This window comes from Pygoscelis adeliae, unplaced genomic scaffold (assembly GCF_000699105.1).
Source record: "Pygoscelis adeliae isolate BGI_AS28 unplaced genomic scaffold, ASM69910v1 Scaffold26, whole genome shotgun sequence".
In the NCBI taxonomy this organism is placed as follows: domain Eukaryota; kingdom Metazoa; phylum Chordata; class Aves; order Sphenisciformes; family Spheniscidae; genus Pygoscelis; species Pygoscelis adeliae.
Window position 1 is genome coordinate 3697956 of NW_008825104.1, and position 16876 is coordinate 3714831.

At 42.8% G+C, this 16876-nt stretch overlaps 1 protein-coding gene and 1 non-coding gene across 2 annotated transcripts in view; both read left to right on the plus strand.

The window, feature by feature from the left end:
* ANKDD1B (ankyrin repeat and death domain containing 1B) overlaps positions 1-15691 on the plus strand; it is a 31348-nt gene extending 15657 nt beyond the window's left edge. The window contains exons 8-15 of the mRNA XM_009327245.1: positions 504-602; positions 1513-1611; positions 3194-3292; positions 7152-7250; positions 10546-10641; positions 14247-14445; positions 15165-15296; positions 15625-15691. Coding sequence (XP_009325520.1) covers positions 504-602; positions 1513-1611; positions 3194-3292; positions 7152-7250; positions 10546-10641; positions 14247-14445; positions 15165-15296; positions 15625-15683 — 882 coding nt within the window. The 3' untranslated portion in view covers positions 15684-15691. The remainder of the gene's footprint in view (positions 1-503; positions 603-1512; positions 1612-3193; positions 3293-7151; positions 7251-10545; positions 10642-14246; positions 14446-15164; positions 15297-15624) is intronic.
* On the plus strand, positions 3903-3976 carry TRNAN-GUU. The gene has a single exon. It is a non-coding gene; the product is annotated as a tRNA-Asn (tRNA).
* Positions 15692-16876: the final 1185 nt, after the last annotated feature.

The window sequence follows — 16876 nt, forward strand, 5'->3', positions numbered from 1 at the left end:
TTTTTGGGGTGAGAAGATTTGAAATAAATATGCAACAGGATTATTTCTGCTCAAAGTGCTCCTTATAACTAGCACTACAGTTGGGAATTCGTCAGAAATCCATGGTGTTGGACTGACAGAAATTGGTGCTTATGGTATGTGCTAGCATGCTAGCGGTGTGGCCCGGTGTTGAATGGCAGCGATTGCTACCCACCATCTTTGTTTCTGTGCCTGTTGCTAGCAATCTTCTTTGAAAAGAACGTGATTAATATTTATTAAATAGTTATCTATATTGTAAACCTTACCATATATCTGTCCACATAAATGTCATCTGTCACTTAAGTGCTGGTGAGTTGCCATTTCATTTAAGAGTTATTTTAGGAGCATTCAGGTTGTGTTCTTTTGTGGCCATCTCCCCTTTTCTATTGAGCTGGATGAGTCTGATTGAGCTAACCTGTTTTGTGTCACAGCCTTATAGTCACGTGGCTTAAATTGGAACAGACATTTTCTCTCTGTTGGTCTAGAATGGAGAAACTCCATTTTATTTGTCTGTTGAAGGAGGTCATGAAAAATGTGCTGAACTCTTACTGGAAGCAGGGAGTGACATCAACGTTTTAACTCAAGTATGTACACAGTATCCCTCCAGCACGCAGGTACTGGGACATCCTGGGCTGTGGGAAGGACCTTATCTTCTCTTTTCTGAGTGTACTAATAGTATATTTGCTCTGCTTATTTTTATGAAATGGTAAAAAAAATAAATAAATTAATGAAATAGAATTGGGAATGTAGAGAGTGCTAACAGAATAAAACTGATTTGGAAGAAATATAGCATAGATTTATTTGACAGAGTACTGTGGTGGAGCTTTTTTATTTACTGTATGTCCAACAGTAAAACATATGACTAGGAAATGTAACCATCTAGGGTAATTGAAAATCCTCCTTTTTGGCAGTGTGTATGACTGAACTGATGACAAACCTGTTCTCCACATCTGGTTCCTGGACTCCAGTCCAGTTCACATCTGTTGAATGGCCTTGGCTTGCCTGCTGCGAGAAATTTATGATTCCGGCAGACTGAGAGCTTGTTTGTTTTAGCAGAATTACTAAGTGAAAATTTTCTATTGATTTATTTTTAAAAGTTTGTTAATGTGACTGTACTTGCTTGTTAAAGGTCAAACTGAACTAACTGACTAGGAGACATGATGGCTTTGCCGTTGTCCATGGTGCAGGGTAGCTGACAATGCTCATTTAACTCTTTCTTAAGAGAGATTGAAAAGGACTATCTAACACTGGTGGTTTTAGCATGTTTGTTGTGATATAGTTAAAATGAGAAGTTCCTTCAGTATTTACAAAAACACATCACACTAACTGCTGATCCACTTCATTTTATATCATTTTATCAAAGGGAGGGTTTGTTTGGGAGGGGATAATAACACAAATTTAAATGAAACATTGTCCAGTATTGATAGCTCTCTTTAGTGCTATTTTTCCAGCAATAAAAATGTAAGTTTTTGCCATACATACCATTTCTTTCAGAACAATAGCAGCGCTTTGCAGATTGCAATTCAGAATAGACATCTATCCTTGGTCACTTTTCTTATTGATAAGAATATTGACCTGGTCCCTAAACCTGAGGTGAGTGTATATCAGTATAACTGTTCTGCTGTTGTTCAGCATGTCCTGTCTTTTATGGCCATCCTTGGGAATATAGACAGCTGAATGAGACTGACTAGTTCCTTTTTTTTTTTTTACTATACACGTTATTACATGGTTTATGGATGTTAGTTAGCAGAACGTTGTACAAGCCCAGTCAGTGCCTGGACAGACTGGTGCAGTGCAGTGTAGAAGTGGCCAGGCTAAACCAAGGACTGGGCGTTATGAGAAGATGAGCAACGTACCCTGCTTGAACTAAGCAGCAGTAATGCAGACATCCCTGTGTGCCACTTCATCTTGTCATGGGCAGAGTTAACACTTGTAAATGATTTTGAATAAAGGTAAATAAAAGGTAAATAAACACTTCAGTGCTTTCACCCTCTGCACTCAAAGCATATGCCTTCAAAATCTGCATGCCACCATTCTTTGGGGTTTAAAAAGAAAGAGGTATTCCTAATATTCAAATCTTGTCTCAATTTAGATATTAGAGTTTTTGTTACAGCTGAGATTTTCTGTGAACAGGAAATTATTTCCTACTTCTACAATACAGGATGAAAATTGAATCTAGGCTTCGTGACTTATCTGCCATGATCACTGGCCTGTTGCGTAATGTTGTCAAGGAGGAACAATTTATGATGTGCTTGAAATGATTTATTTTAAAGATCAGGCAGTTGTTGTGCTGCTTGTTCTCATTGGCTGAAGCAGAAGCAGAAGCAACTCATAAAATTGTAACTTACGTTTTGGAAATATTTCCAGTGCAGCATTGCATAAGAGCTTGCTTTATTTTTCTTGAGCCCTGAAGAAATGGCTGTTGTTTATAAGGACACTAATGAACTGGTGTCTGGCACCAGTGAATGGCACTGCTATGGAATTATTTTTTTAGCTGTATTTAACAAGAAACTGATGAGTCACATGTTCAACATGCAAAGTGATCTTGCCAGTCTAATGGTTGGATTGTGAATGGTGCTGGACCTGCGTCCCAGTTATTTTCATGAAAAATCACTCAAGTAAAAAACCCTTAATTTCTTTCTAGCTGTAATTTGCTTTTTATAAATATGACAGCAAGTCAGTTTAGTATGAAGAATATTTCCAGCAGCAATATGTGACAAGAGTTTATTCCTGGAAAGTAGATTTTTACATCTGTTTACCCAATACAGAATTAATCTGTCTCCAGCCTATTCAACTAAGGGCAAACCCAATTTTCTGAGGGAACAGAAACATTACCTTTCTGTTGTCAGCCAAGGGTAGCAGCACATCCCAGGTATGAACACATAAGAGGAGTGCCTTGCCGTGTTCCAAAGTGGTGACACACTGATACGCACCCCGTGCACTCATTTCTGGGTTTCTCAGCTGTATTTGTTTACCTGCTGCTGTAGGTGTTGCAGGAGCAGGCTGCCATCTCTGACATAACTCCGCACCTCAAGGTGTGTTTTCTGCGGTCTTGAACCTCTGCTAGAGCAAATCACCTTTGCAAGGGGTGGATTTTAATGAGAACCTCTTTCTTGTTTGAATGAACTTCTAATAATGTACCCAAGTATAATAGTTTATTATTTTCCCTCCACAGCAGAAGAATTCCCCTCTCCATTTAGCAGTCATCAATAATCATCTACCGGTAGTAAAAAGCCTCTTGGATGCCAATCATGATATAAACTCCTTAAATCACGTAAGAAAAACTGGGAATTAACATAATTTCACTGGTAGAGAGGAGATTATGTGGATTTTGCTTGAAATAATTTTTTCCTTACAAGCTCAGGTACAAAAGAATAGGAAGGAAGAGGCAGTTCCCTCCTTATCTTTTTTGTGTGTGCGCGTATGTATTAGTCACTGGTACATGCTGTGCTAGTATTGTTTGTGCAAGATAAGGATAGCAAAATGCTATATACTCAGAAAATTCTTGGATTAATTTATTGTTGGAGTGTTACAATTCATGCATAATAAATGACAGAAATGTCTCTATGGTAGTGATCTCAGAGGGAAACCCAGTGCCGAGTGTCACTTGGCTGGGATGGAGTTAATTTTTTTCATAGCAGCCCCTGTGGTGCTGTGTTTTAGATTTGTGACCAAAACAGTGCTAGTAAGGCACCAATGTTTTAGCTGTTGCTGAACAGTGTTTGCACAGCACCAAGGCCTTCTGCATTTCACGCTCTGCGGCTCCAGTGAATAGACTGGGGGTGCACAGGGAGCTGGGAAGGGACACAACCAAGCAGATGACCAGAACTGACCAAAGTGATGCTCCACACCACACAACATCACACTGAATGATGAAGTCACAGGTCTCTGTGGCGCAATGGGTTAGCGCGTTTGGCTGTTAACCAAAAGGTTGGTGGTTCGAGCCCACCCAGGGACGGGGGCATCTGTTTTCCCCACTTTACCAGAATTGTTTGGCCTGCTTGGTGCCAGTCGTCTTTGGAGGCCTGGTTGGTTGGTTGGTGGCCAGTTCGCTGTAGACCACCTGCACCACCACTAATCCCCTCCGGTACCAGATACCCTCCTCTACGGAAGGCCATGTGATGCATGGTGCCGACGTATTTACTTTGGTGGTAGCTTGCTTGATCCCTTTTCTGCTGTACAAAACCTCCTATAATTGTTGATGACCATTTTCAGCTTTTGCTGTGTTGTGTATCACTTTGTTTTGCTTTGCCTGGGAAAGCCATGATAAAAGCACTGGCCTTGAGCCTAATCCGGTATTTTTGGGCCCTGTGCTGCTGCTATCTCGGTACTCAGAGAACCATCTCATGGAGAAAATCAGCAATTACACCTTTCCCCTTTTTGCCATGGAGAGACACTTTGTGGAGAGAGGAACAAATGGCACGTACCCCTTCTTCTCCTCCAGGATAGGTCTCTCCCACCTTCCTGTAATGGCCGCTCAGTTCCTTGAACATCCTTGTGTAATCAGACTGTTCATAGTAGTGTGTGTCGTGAGCCTGATTTTGATTATTGTTTGTAAGGTTAAACAACTAATTGGGAATGCCAAACAGGCATGTGCCCGGAGCTGGTCAATCCTTGGGTGGCAGAGTGTGTGGGATGACTTGGGCAGGTGCCTGGGGCTGTTATTGCCTCCGATAGCTTCGGATTTCATGCCTGAACAGGTATGTAGTCCCAGGTAATTGGTACACCATTCGAAGGAGGGGAGCCTTGCCTGCACCAATGAAACACAGAGACTTCTAATGCTGTGTTGGGGCCTGGCCCATGACTACTGAGCTGTCATCCAGTGCCCTCAAAAGAGAGGGAGGGTCTCCTGATCAAGGAGCACACAAAGGGATGCTGAGAAAGTCTCCTGCTCTGAAGCCACCCATATGGACACTGAAAAGGTCACTCAGTCTGAGGGCACACACAGTGGCTTAACCAGAGACCCAACCCTCAAGTACAGTAGTTGCTCGTGTACTCAAGAAGAAATGGTGGAAGCGGATGTCAACTTGGTTAGTAAGAGAAGCAGCAGCTCCTGCTGAGGGGGGGGAAAAAGCCTGGCCTGCAGCAGGACAGGAGAGGGAAGAGAGAGGAATTACAAAAGAGGTGGAAACTACCCGGTCCCCATCCCTGAACAACCTACGAGATAGGCAGCAAGTATTCATCCATCAGCAAGGTGAGTGCATTGCTACCTGGTTGCCCCAGTGCTGGGAATGTAGGGAAGCCCAGCAACTGCGGTCCATCTCTAGGGACTATGGGACTGACAAAGGGATGGGAAGAGAGGCAGCCACTGCAAGCCTCTGGAGGTGGCTCTTATTGAGCATGAAGGCAAGGTATCTCCTCAAAGAACATATTGTAAACCAGCAAGGCAAGTAGACTACCACAGAAGAAGGTATCTAGTATCTGAGGGAGTTAATGGTGGTGGAAGTGGTCTATGGCGACCTGGCCAACAACCAGGCCTCCAAAGATCCAGATGACATCCAGTGCTCATGGTCTATGTGGCAGAAGTTTGTACAGAGCTTGTGGATGTTGTACACTGGCACCCTGGCCATAACGGACTGGGCAGTCATTGAGGCACCAACTGTGTATAGACTGGCCTGCCAACTGAGGTGCTTCAAAGAGAATGTCTCTTCCCCCTCTTCATTGAGCCTACATCTCAGCTGTGGAGACACTGTCCCACCAGGTCTGTTGAGTCCCACATTGGGCACTGTGGCTCCCTGTTGGGAAAATGCTCCCTGGTCTCCCACGTGACACGTGGGGATGCTCCCCATGATAGTAACAAGGCCTAGTCTATGAGAAATCTGTAGTTTGCCCCTTCCCATTGATCATTTTATTGCTAAAGATTAATTTATACACATTTTTGCGGGAGGCAGAGGCTCTCATTTGTGGCTGGACTCAAGTATGATGGTAAGCTCTTAGAGAATTTTGTAAACTTCTTGAACACATCTTTCTTTGTGCTTTGTCTCTAGCATGTCTGAAGTTACATACAATAGCTACATACATATCTCTAAATTACTGCAGAAAAGAAAGTAGGATGTATTGTTGGGGGAAATTGTGTGTATTGGGGATCATAGTGTGTATTCCCAAAAAAGCTGATGAGATACTCTAACGTGGAACTCTGAGGCTGGTGTTTCTTAGTGTGTCAGGTCTTGGTGTTTGACTCTGCAATCTTTAAGTTAAGATCTAAAGGCCAAAAAAGTTCTCTAACCAGACCTACAGAATGTAGGCTTGCAACATTAGACAAGCATAGGCACAAAACCTTCAACTTAAAAGGATGCTGTGTCACATGAAACATGCTAAGGGACATGTCCAGATATGCAGGGCTTCCACAAATGACAACATATCTTACTTGCTGCTGCATTACACCCATAGATGTCTGGAATTTCTTATTCTAATAGTCTATAGAATGATAAATAAATAAATAGGTTTTATTTGGGTACCTGCAGCTGTGTAGAGACTACACAACTTTCATTTCAGACCCAAAGATTGGACTTGAAGTTGAATCCCCTTTAGCTGTACTTCTTGTAAATGGTTTGGTTTTGTTTAATGCTTTTTTTTTTTCCTCCCTTTTTTTTTGTGTGTGTGGTTTAAGGTTCACTGAACCCATTATGGAGCAGGTAGACCTGCTACATATCATCATTTTGTGGCAGGGCTGGCTAACAAACCCTGTTGTGGACTGTGGCACACTGTCCTGTTGAAAATTATGGATGTCCAGTTGTCTTTGCATGAATTTCAGCAGGGAAAAGGTTACTCGAGAGGATAGTATGGGTGGGGGTTGGCAGTCACATGAAGCACTCTGTCCAAAACACCTTGTTTTAAGAGGGAAGAAACAGAGCTCGTTCGGTGACAGTACATTAGAGAGGCATGACAGCTACTTTTTCCTGAGCCAGCTGGAACTCCTGCCTGGTTTTCCTGCGAAGATCCCAGATGCTCTCTTGTTTGCCTGAAACAAAACTGGCAGTTAGATCACTCAAAAGTTAAATGATTTCATTCTGTTCAGTGTTTTCTAGCCAAGGCCATCTCTTGTTGTGAATCTTCTTTAGATTCAGACTGTGGCACTCTGCTTCTAAGGGGGAATTTGGCTTATTGTATTTATTTGGTGTCATTAATTCCAGAGGCAGGAAAGCCCTCTACATCTGGCAGCTGATCTTGGCGATGTGGAGCTGGTGGAAGTGCTGCTGAAGGCAGGCTGCGATCTCAAGACCGTGGATAAGGTAGTTTGCATTCCTCACCCATGCAAGGATTATGTGATTTTATTTTTTGTTTTATAACCTTCTTCCCAGAGATGCAGGAAGCACTTGTTGCCAGTTGTCTTTCCTAGGTAAAGCTAACTGTTAGCTGTCAGAAAGGAACTCTCCTTTTAATATTGCCATACCTGCAGCTTGCAGAGATCTGAAATGGTTTTAGTGAAGAGCTGTAAAACTTCCAAGCTCTGTAGTTTCAAGGGTAAACCCTGCTGCCAGAGACCTCTGATGGAAAAAAGGACCAGGCTTACGGAGTGGAAAACAGCCTGCGGCTGTTGTAACTGTGCACCCACAGCCGGGTTCATTGCCAGGAGAGGCACAGGTACTGCCAGCTTCACTAATTGCAGCGATGGTGAGTTTGCCCTTTAACGCGCTAGGCCATCTGGAAATGGTGGTGCCGTGTCCCTGAGAAGTCGTCCCAGGTCCGTTCAGGTGAGTGCTTGGACCCCGTTGCTGATGTTCAGCCTGGAAAGACTGAGGCAAGAATGGCAATGGCTGGAAGAAGTTACCACAGCAAAGAGTCTCTGGGGAAGTGCTTTTGAAAGGACAGAGTACCAAATCCAGTTTTAACAAATTTTGCTAAATTACTGCAAGATTAAGCTTCCCCTTTTTATACTGTTACCATTACATTGATTTTCTGTGTGACTGAATTGACAGATTTGATGTTTATCATGAGCAAAATCTAGCTCTTTAGTAAAAAAGTAATTTTCATGCACAAAACCATCCTGATGAGGAGTAAAACTTTATGGACTAGGATCACCTCTTTTTTCTCTAGCCTGACATGAGGCTCGGGGCTCTGAGTGTGGGTGACATGGTTGCTGTGTTTTGGGAGGCTGAGGTAAGATGCTGCATTGCAGTTAAGCCTTCCCATTCCAAGTCATGCCTACACTAGCCAGAGAGCTGCAGTTCTCATACACACTAACCCGGAATGAAATCTTGTCCGCTTTAGACAGCGCCTTAGCCATTGGAAAATTGTCTCCACCTATTTGTATTCCAAGGGCAGGCACAGAAAATTACTTCTTATTGCCTGTGTCATGGTTTAGCCTCAACTGGCAACTGAGCACCACACAGCTGCTCGCTCACCCTCCCTGCCCCCCCCAGTGGGATGGGGGAGAGAATCAGAAGAGCAAAAGTGAGAAAACTCGTGGGTTGAGATAAGAAGAGTTTAATAATTGAAATAAAATAGTAATAATAATATAATAATAATAAAAGAATACACAAAGCAAGTGATGCACAATGCAATTGCTCACCACCTGCTGACCGATGCCCAGCCAGACCCCGAGCAGCGGCCCTCCCGGCCAGCTTTCACCCAGTTTATGTACTGAGCATGACATCACATGGTATGGAATTTCCCTTTGGGCAGTTTGGGTCAGCTGTCCTGGCTGTGCCCCCTCCCAGCTTCTTGTGCACCCCCAGCCTTCTCAGTCGGTAGAGCATGGGAAGCTGAAAAGTCCTTGACTAGTGTAAGCACGACTTAGCAACAACTAAAACATCAGTGTGTGATCAATGTATTTCTTGTACTAAATCCAAAACACAGCACTGTACCAGCTACTAGGAAGGAAATTAACTCTACCCCTGCCAAAACCAGGACAGCTTGCTTTGTCCTTAAGCACCTGCAACCCTTTGGGCTGCATAGCGCCCTGGTATTACAGCAGTGTTGACAGAGTTCAGGGCATGTTATGAGAGTATGGCTCTGAGCCAGCACAAGTTCTGTCACCTTTCTGCATTGGTTTTATTTCTTGGAGTAGCTCTTCCCTTGCCTGTTCGCTGGATGACCCCTGAGGCCATGCCACCGCTGGGAACATTCGCAAGTACAGCCCTCTTTGAACTGAATTGGTGCTGAGATGCCAAAAATGTTCCCGTCCTTACTGAACAGTAAGCAGGAAAAAGGGGAGCCTACTCCAATTGCACAGTGTTTTCCTGCCCTCCGTCCCCCAGCAGCAAAAGTCCTCAGTCTCCAGAGCATGTCATGCATCTGCACAAGTTGCAAGCTGTTACAGCTCAGGAAATGCTCTCTTGGGAGCTCTTCCTTCCTCCCACCTGTAGATTATAATTGTCGTTGGTTGTGATTGATAGTGCAGAGAGTGCTCCCTGTGTGCAAGACTGCCGTGCTACGTTTACACGCAGGATGCCAGTGGTATCTGCAGTAGCACAGGAGGTCAGAAGCATCCCCCTTTTCCACCCCTCCACCTCCCTGCGAAATGCAGAGCACCTTTCCAGAGCTGGAACCCAAGGAGCTCTTGTGGTGGCTGGACTCTTCACATATGAAGTATGTCTATGCTATAGAGATTTAATGAAATGTAAATGCCTTGCCTTCCAATGTGATGCTTTTCTAAAACCAGGCTAATTAGAATGATCTTGAGCAGAGTGAGGAGCTAGAACTCAAAAGGTGTATATTAGGAAACTTTGTAATAGCTGGAGAGTTGAAATGCCTTATAATCTAATTACTGAACCTTCTAATTAAGGGATTGGCTTCTTTTAGGTCTAATTTTCTAAAACGCCCAGCACTTGATATGTGGAGAATACCCTGAATATTTAAATCTGAGGCAGGTCTACTCAGTGCAAATCTGCTGAAAATAGACAGTTGCAGAGAGAACCCTGTAGAGCCACTGAGATCCCTTTACATCAAAGTGCTGATAGCAGAGATGGGCTCAGCTAGACTGAGCAGTCCTCTACAGCTGGAATTAGAGCAACGGGTTTTAATTCCTGTGACTGCCTGTACTACCCATGAAACATCACCTTCAGCTGTGCTCACTTCAGTTGGCATGAGAAAGTCATTCCCACACCCTCTTTTCATTCTGTGAGCCAGCTTCTCTTACCATCCAAAACAAGACGCAGGTTTGCCCTTAAAATTGGACGTTTCCAGCTTTGCCAGCCTATCCATCTGAAATGCCAGTTTAACCATAACACGTGAATGAACTGTATTTGTGGTAGTTTTCAGCCTGTGGATGCTTTGGCTTGCACTAACTTGGAAGCAGTGACTAGAGAGTGCAAGCTGGGATGAAGTATGCAGCAGTCTGAGTGCAGAAGGTTTCTGGAATTCTTCAGGGGGAGTTCAGTGTGGGGAAAAAATTGACCACCTCTGGGCTGAGGGGATACAGCTCATGCAAAGCATAGAACTTTGATTGTAGTTACCCTGAACCCATAAAATTGTAGTAATACATTTTCTTGAAAAAAAGGGATGGGGCTTTGTAAACAAAGCTCCTGTGTTTCTTCTATGATATACTTATGAGACAATGTTCTGATTCACTATCTTTGCTTTCAGCATGGAAAAACTGCACTAGCTGTGGCATCAAGGAGCAATCACGCCCTCATTGTAGATATGATCATTAAAGCAGAAAGGTATTATGCCACGAAACAGGTAAGAGACATCATTTACTACACAGAGGAGAACTATAAGGGAAAAACCTTAAGATTCTTATCTTGAAGTGCCTTTTGCCTGAGGTGGTTCCTTTTGGCAGACTGCAAGACTGGCCTTGACACATTGAGGTTCGGATTGGGAACGGGAAGGTCTCTACCCCATGCAGGTTTTATTCCTAACTAGCTGTAAAATTGCAGGCAGATCTTATCGTTTTCCAGCATCACGCTCTACACACTGAGATAAAGGGGTGGAGAGAGATTCTGATCCAAATTCAAACTATGCCATCAGCATCAGGACTAGGACGACCTGAATCCACGTTGATCCCTGTGTCCTTTGGTACAGGAACATCTGTGGTTGAAAAATGGAGGCGTGCAGGTGTCTGTCACTCCTTTGCTAGTAGGGGCTCAGCTGCTTTGGCAGAAGCTCCCTCTTCTGTTTTATGTGTGTTAATTATAAAACGCAATTAATGACATGGGAAAGAACCAGGCAACAAGTGTGAAGGACACAGCTTAGATTGACCTGATTGTCTGAATTTCTAACCTTTCCCTAGTGGTAATTTAAATGTAGGCTGCTTAGCGATGGCTGTCCCTAAAGGGCTGAGAGTCAGATGTGTTAAAGTGTAGATGACAATTATTTTGGCCTGCGTTGACTATCCAACGTCACTTATGAATCTGTACACACTTTATAGGCGGAAAGTGTCTGAACAAGAAAAGCTTAGTACCTCTTAAAATCAAAGGAGTATTTGGAGCTGGGGTGCTGGTGAGGCCCATTCTAGAGACGTGCCTTGAAACTCAGACCCAGCCCAAACAGGTCTTGAAAATTCAGGACGTCTCATGTCACAGGGTCTTAACTGAGGAAGTTTATTTATGCCATCAATGACAGTTGTAGCAATGAGCCACAAAGAACCTGCTATACCTACACACTTGATGAAAGTGAGGTATTTCATAGGATGGTGAAAGTTCATTTTAGGACATATTAATGCTCCATAAACCAGTCTTGTATTGGCTTGCTCAGTTTTTCTTGTTTGGAGCCATAGGTTGATGTGGGCTCCTTCAGAATTGATTAGATTTGCTGGGTTTTGACACGATACAGTTTTAAATCCCCAAGCTCTTTCAAATACACTGTTCGCAGACTGGTCCTAGTGAGGCAGTAAAAGACATCTCTTGCAGCATCCACCGTAAAACCTGCAAGAAGGAAGATGCTAACACAATTTATTTATGTTGAGCAAGTAATTCTGTGAGCACCAGAGCTAGCAAACCGGGGCAAAAGGACTGCTGAAAGGAATTCACTTGACTGCCGGCTCTTGCGCTCTCATTGCTGAGCCGCCACACAAATCTGTAACTTCATCCTGCTTCCTACTAGGGAGCATTTGTTTTACCAGGTTAGCCAAGTGCCTCCCGGGCCATATAAGCATAATGATCCTGCCCGAGTGCAGGCACATGAATTAGCCTGTCTTTTACCAACCCGCTCCAGCCCTGCATGTCCAAATCCGTGACACTTAATGTTTGCAGGGCATTGTGCTGGTAAATCACAGATCTAGATTAATTACCATGAAAAACACCTCCACAAACTTCCTGTGTTGTGCATATTTGATTTGCATCAGTTCAGCTGGAGCTGTCAGGTACCTTATTGTTTCTTTTGGCTTAAAGGGGAATTAGAAGCGAAGTCATCTGTTGCCAGAGAAGACACGACAAGTCTGACAGCAGTGAGCCCGTAATGCTCCTAACCTCTTGGTATTGTTTACTGAATTGCCTGAGAAGAAGAAAAGATGTTGAAGCAGATGATTTTCTGCAAGAGCTCCACAGATGTTGGGAAATACAAACCTAAGCGTTTGTATCCCATTACCTGAAGCTAAGAACACAGCCTTTGGGAGCAGCTTAGATCTTACAGTTATGGAATATGATGTTGTTCAGGTCGTGTGATCTTACAGTTACGGAATATGACGTTGTTCAGGTGGTGCTACCATTCAGGAAACTACAGCGTTTTGAACCATTATTGTAAGAACTGTCTTTTTGTTACATTGAGCTGTCATATCTGTGACAAGGCATAGTTACGAAAGGAAATGTCACGTTGCTGTGAGGAAGTGCACGTGATACTAATGTGTGTGAGAGTGTCTTGTTCTCTCCATTTGCTGTTTTTTTCTATTTACTGCTTCTACCTAACCCCTCCCTATCATTGCCCAGCCTGTTTTTGACTGGATTTGAGGGCTGCTGTTACTGTCCCACCCTGCCATTGCCTAGACACACCATTAGCAGCAAAGAGAAGCTGTGCTGTTGCAAAGGGAGGAGAAAAAAGTTTTTGTCGTTTGTTTGCTTGTGGGTTTTCGGTTGGGTGTTTTGTTTTTTGTTTGTTTTTTTTTTTAAAACCTCAGAAGAGAAACACTGAATGGGGAGAGCCTGAAGCTGTCTTGTAGAATGTCCTAAACCTCACCTTGCATGTGTCAGAAAGCACGAAATAGAGTCTGTACCAGAAAAATGGAATCAAACATACATGACAATGCTTAGTTATTGAACTAAGATTTTCATTTTTTTTTTCTTGCAAGACTCTCATAAGGTTAGGAGATAACCCTGTTGTTGTATTTTTCTGAATTTAATCTGGAATGGAATATTTTATGCTTAGCACTTTTCAAATGTGGCATGCTGCCATTTCTTTTTTTTGCTTAGTATCTGCTTTGCAATCCTGTATCGACTTCCTTAAGACATTTTTCACTTTGGAGACCGATTTGAAACAGGACTAGCGTGTAAACAAAATGAAATATCAAAGTAGTTTGAGCATGCCTACAGTAGCAATGAGGCTTTTCCCTGGGCACCGCTCAGCTAGGGCTGAAATCATGGCTAGACCTGACTTTTGCAGAGGTGCCCAAACAAGAAGCAATGCCGTCACTCCTGTATCAGGCGAACCATTCATGTGGTAGCAACATCACTTTTAATCTGGAGGGTAAAATGCTTGTGGTTTTGGTATCTATCTGATTTTGCTTATGCAGGCAATAAAACTGGATCCAGGTTCAACGTGCATGTGCTTATTGGTGCTTAGACACTTTGCTGAACGGGGCGTTGCATGCTAAACCCAATGGCTCATGCTGCCATCAAATGACCTGGTAGTCCCTGCTTCAGCCAAGCAGAGCTGAAGGGGCAGAGGCAGGAACAGCTTGAGCAAGCGCCATGCCGATGGTGCCTCGCCTCAGGGAGAGGTTAGCACTTTAAGAAGCGAGAGGAAAGAGTAAGAACTGTGGTTGAAACCCAACCATGTTCAAAATGTGACATATAAAGCAGACAGAGCCAAGGAGCACAGCAGTGCTGGGGTAGTACTTGCTGTTACTAGCTATTGTGTATCAAGTGTCAGAGAAAGCGGTTTATTCTGCATTTAACTTAGTAAGACATAGCAATAGGCACAGGAGGGCTTCGCTTCTGTTAAGACTGTAATAACATCATCTATGCTAAGCCATCTTCTGAAGACCTCTACTAGCCAAACGCGGTTCCTTTACCTGCACTGAGCAAATCACCTGGCAGTAGCTACGTATGACTGTGCAGGACACAGCGTTCACTGCTCACTAAGCAAAGGTTCCCAGCTTCATTACAAAATTTATCATCTGCTTTCTTTTTTAGGAACATCTAGCTCATAGTGATGTTGGGTCAGACTTTGGCTTGTCCTTCAAGCAAGATCATAGTACACAGACCAAGCAAATCCGTTCCTCCCTGTGGAATCTAGCGTACAACCAGTTAAAACCCCAGGAATGGAAAAAACTGGCCCTGTTCTGGAAGTTCACGGATGAACAAATTAAAGCTATTGAAGAACAATGGACAGGTAACAGTATCTGAATGGCTAGACATAGTAGATAAGCTATAAAAAACACAAGGCAGAGTTGTTTTTTAAACTATGTATCACTGATACACACTGGCCATACTGCTCTTACTTAAATTATGAAAAAGAGCAGTGAATGAATACAAGGCTTGTCCGTGGTTCCTGGGAAGCGGTGCTGTAGAAGTACAGGCCACTTCTGTTCTCCCTCGTGGCCTTCATCTTTGGAAATCAAGAATAGGAGCAGTGAGCAGCATGGAAGGGTCTTGCAGGTCACGCTGCAAACGAGGACCTCGGGAACCTTGTGACACAGGAAGACCTTGTTCACACTCTGTCTTCACAGCTGCTATGAAACCACAGTTTCTGGTTTCAGGCACCTCAAGTGCTGGGAAGGCAATATTTCTATAGCACGCATTGTACTTGTTTACTATTACTCCAGGGTATATTTCCACATGTTGAGCAAAAATGAAAGGAAAAAATTAGTTCTAAGATGTATTAGCTTTCTCCCCACCCTTTACAGTAGCCTTAGGATAAAACTAGAATTTTTGTTTGTTTTCTTTTTTTTTAATCTTTGTCAATCTCAGTGTTCATTTTGTTTCTAGATGAGAAAGGAAATAAGAGTAAATGAGTAGGTTTTAAAACCTCTTGGAACTCTAAAAGTGCAAAAGCACAAAATACACTGTTTCCAGCACATGGAACAGACAAATGCTTTGTGTATTGCACAGGGAAAAAAAGTTATAAGGAACATGGAAACAGAATGTTGCTCATCTGGTTACATGGTACACTGCTGGCTCATCAGAATCCCGTCAAGCATATCTATGAAGATCTGGTGGAAGCAGGACTTCAGCCTTCAGCTGGTAAGTTGTGTTGTACAGAGCACATTACACCGTCCTCTGCGAGACCGCAGTGCGGTGCTGAGGTCCCTGCTGGTGCTGGGAAGGTGTGACCCTGGCAGACGGTCTCTTCCGTTCTGAGAATCTGCCCTTGCTGGGGGGGTTAGGTTGCTTGGAGAAGAGCATTTAAGTGAGACTTGAGATTTCTAAAGGAAGATAAAAACGTGCAAACTTTGCCTCCCTCCTTTGCCCTGCAAACATGGTTAAAGTGTGATTGGCTATCCTTCAGTTAGATTAGTCTGACCTTGTAAAAAGTACAGCATGTCAAGCAAGCGTTTTCTCCTCTTCACAGAGAAGATCAGAGCTGCAAGTAGAACTGACATGGACTCCAGAAAATGTGCAATTTCATGAGTTCATCAATAAAACGTGGCATATATGATGGAATTACATGCCAGATAGAAAGTGACTTTCAAATACAAATAATATATTTTCTGGAAACAAAAACCTATTTTGAAATTGTACGACTTTTTCCAAGCAAGAAGAACTTGCACTGCTGAAATACTGGTTAGTTCTTTCTCATATGCTTGCTATACAACGATTTAAAGAATTTAAGAGTGAATGGTTGGCAATTTATTGACTGTACAGCTAAGCAGGACCCACCCCCCTACAATTTCTACACCTGGCTTAACATTGATACACTAATTCTGTATTGGAACTGCAAATTAAGCTATTCTGTGTTTGACATGAAATGTAAATGAGATGTTTTCTACCTGAAAGAAATTAAATTTAATAAGTGAAAATTATGTGTATAAATCAACACTTCCAGAAATAGGTCTCATTGGGGATTCAGGTTTTTATAAAGTCTTGCTAGGATTATAGTGTTCCTGTCTGAAGTGGGCTTTTCCTCATTTAATTAGTGCTAGGAGTAGGACAAGTCTTTCTTCTTCAGCATTTGATTTGTGTAGTGAAAATACACAAAAATGTCACGTGTGGCTGGCTGCAGAATTTTTTTATCATGGCATAATGTTGTATGCATAGTCCGAAAAGAACATTTGATATTTAATACTTAATACATTTAGCAATTTACCTACTTCTTGTTCATGTCTTGAATTAATATTTGGTAGTGTCTTGCTGAACATGTTTAAAGGTTTTCTCATTATTGAGTATATTTCACATCTGAAAAATTATGTAAAATATCTATCTTTGTAGTCTTCTCTACAAGAAAATAGCAATAGTTTTATCATGTAACAGAAGGTTGAATTGCCCTGTCTACCTATATATAGCTAGCATTATTTTGTACTAAATTTTATTGTTTGTACTAAAAAAATGATGATCTCTATCTTAGTCTGAAGTCTGATGCCTAACTGCCCTCTTGTGTGCAACCTGTTTTGACATGGCTGCAGAGCATCACGGGAGTATGAAGAACAGACTGGTAAATCCTCAGGTTTTGGAATTAGGGATTTAAGATCACAAATTCTTAGATCCTGACAGGTATGCATCAAGTTCTGCAACATTAGCTTGGAAAACGAGAATGTTTAACAATGTGATGAACTCGGTACCTCACCTGGCCCAAGTGACACCCTGGGTGTGAAGGCTACCACCCT